At 36.8% G+C, this 5206-nt stretch overlaps 1 protein-coding gene across 1 annotated transcript; it reads left to right on the top strand.

Annotated features, from left to right (window-relative positions):
* Positions 1-47: 47 nt before the first annotated feature.
* Positions 48-4525, top strand: LOC106751543 (actin-binding Rho-activating protein-like). The gene is made up of 4 exons (XM_014632442.1): positions 48-270; positions 1835-1965; positions 2173-2422; positions 4071-4525. The coding sequence occupies exons 1-4, from the start codon at positions 253-255 to the stop codon at positions 4167-4169; spliced, it is 498 nt and encodes a 165-aa protein (XP_014487928.1). The 5' UTR covers positions 48-252; the 3' UTR covers positions 4170-4525.
* The last annotated feature ends 681 nt before the right edge of the window (positions 4526-5206 follow it).

Below are 5206 nucleotides of genomic sequence, written 5' to 3'. Positions count from 1 at the left end.
GATCGCCGACAGTTCCTTATAAAAAGAAACGCGCGGCGTCGCGACGCCGTTATTCGCGCCGGGCGGAAGCGAGCGTACGTCGTGACGCTACGAAAGACGCCCGATATATCGGAAGTGGAAGTATACCGCGCCGGCCTAAAACGGTTTCCTTTTCACTCGGCTGAGATCCTCTCCCTTTCCGTCGTAAGACACGTCGTCGAGTATCGTAGTTCCGTCTTCAATATCGTTCGGATTAATCGCAAAAAACTGACGATGTCTTCGGTTATGTATGTGAGTATATATTTCTTTCATTATTAAATGAATCCCGGTATCGTTTCTTCGGTCTTCAGTTCGGCGTACATTTCTTTATTGTCATTATAAATAGTTAACATTGAGTAGGTCGGGAGAGCGTATTGACACAATCTGAAGAGTGGGTTCCCTTTCCTGAGAAAAATTTTCAAACTGAATTACTGGATTACTGAATTAATTCTCAAGTCGAATTCGTTACTTTGTTATATAATTGAATGAGACTAGATTTCTTCAGTTCTTATAGTCCAGTTCGGTATAGTTCTTTGCCGTCAATGAATCAACGTTAAGAAGGTCAGGATAATAACATAATTAGAAATTAGATTCTTTCCCCTGAGAAAAATGTCCAAGCCGTATTCATTACTGAATTCATTTCCGCATGCTGAATTTGTTACTTTTTTTATAACTGAGTGAAATTATGTTTCTTCATCGTTAAGGAATCAATGTTAAGAAAGTCAGAATAGTCAGTCTGACACAATTCGAAGAGTAGATTCTTTTCTTCGAGAAAAATTGTCCAAGTTGAATTCATTATTGGATTTATTTGTAAACTGAATTTATTGCTGAATTAATTTCTAGGCCGAATTCATCATTTTTTCATACAATTTGAGAGTGAAACTATATTTCTTCAATCTTCAATTTAATATATTTCTTCATCGTCAATGAATTAGCGTTAAGAAGATCGAAATAGCTGTCTGACGCAATTCGGAGAGTAGATTTTTTTCTCCGAGAAACATTATCAAGCTGAACTTATTAAGTCCAAATTGAATTTATTGCTTTTTCATATAATTGTGTGAAAAGATATTTCTTCCATCTTGAGGTTTTGTTCATATTTCTTCATCATCAACGAATTAACATTTAAAAAGTCAGGGTAGCAGCCTGACGCACTTCGAAGAATAGATTCTTTTTCTTGAGAAAAATTTTCAAACATAATTCATCAGCGAGATGCACTATGAATATACGCTGAAATTATAAGAGAGAATAGATTTTATGGTTTTACCTTGAGAATGAGGCCGGAACTGTTTAAACCCCGCGGAAAAATTGGCGCGCCGCTTGAACAGATATATAAATGTAACGAACGAATGTAATTAACGGGTGCGTGTGTGAAAATCTGCCGAGGATCTGCTGTCGTGACGTCTTTTGTGGCCAGGGTCGATCCGTAGGTTCAATTTGGCGGAATTCCAGAAATTCCTGGCTTATTAAAGACGTCAAACGACTTAACTCGATGACGCCCGTGTAGCCGGGTGTGCAATTCGTCTTTAACAAATATGTTATATTCGTCTTCTCACAAATATAAGATCTTCATAAATTTATATTTTATTTAGGCGAAGTACCGCATCACGGGCTTACGGTTGAAAGCACTGATTAACTTGATTTCGACCGAATCATCATCCTTTTACTTCGCTTTTTAATCTGTCAAATTTGAAATTACATGAAACATGTTCGGACTTGCGCGGACGATTTGCGCGGTAAATTAGATCCTCAATGACGTCTGGCGTCTACAAATAACGAATTGAAGATTAACGTATCTCCCATCGTGTCTTTCTCAAAGGAATCCTTGGGCGCCAAGGTTGCCATGTTTAACCAGTATGCCAGCAAGCACAAGGATAAACAAAGCAAGAACCCATTCACGTCCGGCTTGAACATCGAGAAGCCGAGATTCTCCAAGGAGGAATATGGCAGGTATGCGCGAAATTCACTTTGGTCAAAACTTCATATTCTTCAACGACGAATATACTACTTACGGGGCAAATAAAAACAAACTTGCGGATAAAATGTGTATATTTCAAACTGACAAATAGATAAATTGAGAAAATTTATAAATTCGAAGTTAATTAAATTGATAATTTTATCAATTAACGAACTTGCATTTCTGTCGATTCACTTTAGGCCAGAAGCAGGCTCTTTGTCCGATCTCCGTGGCCGCAAGGCAAATGCCCACGTGCTGAAGGAGATTCTGGAGCTCTGCGAGATCATTAATCAGGAGGGTACACCTTGTCGGGACCAACCCGACGTAATCGGCATCACGTTCGGCGACATCTTCAACATTTACACCAATATCAGTAACAAGTGCGTGGGACTGCTGTTGAGGGCGAGGAAACAGAAGTACTTGGAATTCGAGGGCGAGTGTCTCTTCCAGGTGAGTTAACTCACGTCGACAATATATCGCGCTTTTGACATCTACTTTGACACCTGCGTTCGATTTAATCCAATTCCAGACGTAGACATGAACAAATATTAGAACGTAATGTTTTTTGCAAAGAATCAAAGTCGATAATCAATTCGTTATGCTGCGTTAATATTATCGGCAAGCTCGAATAAACGTGATTTCTTTCTAACGGAAGAGAGATAAGACTGCTTTTAAGAGCCAAGTCGCGATTGTTGCGGCGATATATTATTTTAATTCTTGCGAGAGAATATATTGTTCGGCGTTTAATCACGGCGAATAAAGAGATTCTTCTACTCCAGGCGGAGATACAATATTTTTCGCGACACGGTAAATGGAATCGAGATATGCCACTTGAATTATTTCACTCGAAATAGGGAGAAGGGGAATGAAATGTACGTCATAAATAATTAGGATTCATACGCACACAGGATTCATTTAAGGTTGACTCACCGCGTACATTTGTCCAGGATAATTGTCCGGTGCGTGCGTCATTACACGTTGAACAACATAAAAGTCCGCAAGTTTGTTTTTATTTGCCCCTTTCGCAAAAATTAAAATTTCCCGGCAGTATTGATCGCAACGCTTAGTAGGGTTTTAAATCAATTTCGGGACGGATTAACTGGAAAACTAAATTTATTGAGAAATATGGATACACGCTTGACGTATAAAAATTCACATAGATCGGATAATCCGGGCGTACGTCGACATACGTTTGGGCATCACATTCCCTTACTAAATATATTTCGCCGTGTTTAGCTGGCAAAAAACTGTTAATTTGCACAATGAAAACATTCGACTGTGTGAATACGATCTAGCTTTTACGTCAGGAAGGAGCACTTTTTCATAAAAATGAGTGGTTACATCAGATTGCGTACGACTATATCCGAATTATGTAAACGTGCTATTGAATATTTTTTAGTAAACACATACAGTGCTATGTAAATTTGAAATGTTTAAACGTACGTATGTTTAGCTACGAATATAAAATACTCATTTGACACTCACAAACACTTATTTGCACATTTTAAAATAGCACAAGTAAATATGACACTCTTTGACGTATTTCTTTCCATATTGAAACGAAATTGATTAAGAAAATAATATGTTAATGTGCTCTCACTCATCAGGAAAACGAGTATTGAAGACGGACGATCTCAAAAATATTTATACATACTCGTATATACTTGTCATATTCTTTCATCATATTTCGCCGTATTTCGCGAATAGCATGTCTGAGAGCGCAAAAAACGGACAGAAAAATAATAGAACAATAAACTATAGATAAATAAAATTATAAATAAATAAAACTATAAACATAAACATGATTTTCTAAAACAGGTTAAAAACAAGCTATATGAGGAATAAAAACGGTAAAATATTTTGGAAGGATCTTCCCATGTAAAGACATGTTAATATTGACAATATTAATATCTAAAAGTATCATAAAATCCGTGTTTTGGCTCCTAAAGTCTATAAAGATTCTTTCTTCCTTAAAATTAAAATAACAAACCGCTACAACAGACGCGATTTGGCTCTTAAAGATTCGTTCTACTTCTCGATCAGTTAGCAATACAACCTACGTGAATATAAGAGTTTGCAATCTTTTCTTCTTGTGTAGAGGAGAGACGACAACGTGCCAATATTCCTGGTGAAACCTGTCGAAGAAATCCGTGAGGAGTATAATCAGCGGTTAGAAGAGATCAGGAAAGATAGTTAATGCGAATCACGTTTATCCCTGCGAATTTTGCCTGTGCCCGAAGCGATGACATTCGTGACTGCGACCGGTCGAGACCGGTCGGTCTACATTATTCGTCTGTATTTTATAATAACGCAATTATCCATCCATAGTGTATACTTTGCGTGTACTTGCGTGTACTTAACTCGTCGGGTTTTGTATGTAAATAAATGAGCGTGACTCGATGTAAATAATTCGCCGCTGGTGTGATTGGGATACGTTAATGCGACAAACATGTTAGAGCGACAAATAGTATAATTTTTACAGTACATTCTGTTAGGACGTTGTCAACTTTGTAAATATCCAGCGTGTAATAAACGACTGATGTATCTTCCGTATATCCTCGCTTCTACTTTCATTTCCTCCGAGGTAACTTCAAGTATTTAAAACCCTGGTGTGGAATTTGGCTCATCAAAAAATCTGACTTCGAATACACGCGCGTGTATAAATCTCATTCCTTATCAGCGCGCCGAGGAATTCTCTGCCTTTCTTAAATTTTCCGATTTTCCGTAATCCAATTGGATTTTCGCGTGTTATATTTCCACTGCGAATACTTATGTTACATTATATCGCTTTCACGATTGCAGGTGAGACGACAAAACTTTAATTCATAATATTCGGTAAACCGTAAAGTTCCGTCCATCTAGCGGCGAGCAGCTATATCCAGAACTGTCAATATTGTCTCTAAATGTCTAAACCTAATTTTTTAGTTTTACCATCTGTCAAAAAAATTCAATATATAAAGGTATACGTTCACATCAATAACATCCCAAGCAGCACGTAAATATTTGCGGGACGTTCGTTTTACGTTCACTTGGTTTGGTATTCAAACAAAGTGGGAACGTTCGAAGAACATACGTTTTAGAACTTTTAATATATATCTTATATAACAAAAGTATCGCAATATCACAATTATGCTGCTTTGTTACAATTCTATTTTTTAATTTAAAAATATATATTTTGAAGTTTTATTATGTCTATTTGTAACAAATTATTTAAAAAATATATTAATTTATATA

The sequence above is a fragment of the Dinoponera quadriceps genome, unplaced genomic scaffold (genome assembly GCF_001313825.1).
Source record: "Dinoponera quadriceps isolate SergipeBrazil2010 unplaced genomic scaffold, ASM131382v1 C3983048, whole genome shotgun sequence".
Taxonomy (NCBI): Eukaryota; Metazoa; Arthropoda; class Insecta; order Hymenoptera; family Formicidae; genus Dinoponera; species Dinoponera quadriceps.
The sequence above is the reverse complement of the archived record's forward strand: the minus strand, read 5'-3'. Positions and strand labels throughout refer to the sequence as shown.

Bases quoted from the DNA above. Each gene is read 5' to 3' on its own strand.
- LOC106751543 (XM_014632442.1), top strand. The intron at 1,966-2,172 runs GTATGCGCGAAA...GATTCACTTTAG, and splicing joins TCCAAGGAGGAATATGGCAG to GCCAGAAGCAGGCTCTTTGT. The intron at 2,423-4,070 runs GTGAGTTAACTC...CTTCTTGTGTAG, and splicing joins AGGGCGAGTGTCTCTTCCAG to AGGAGAGACGACAACGTGCC.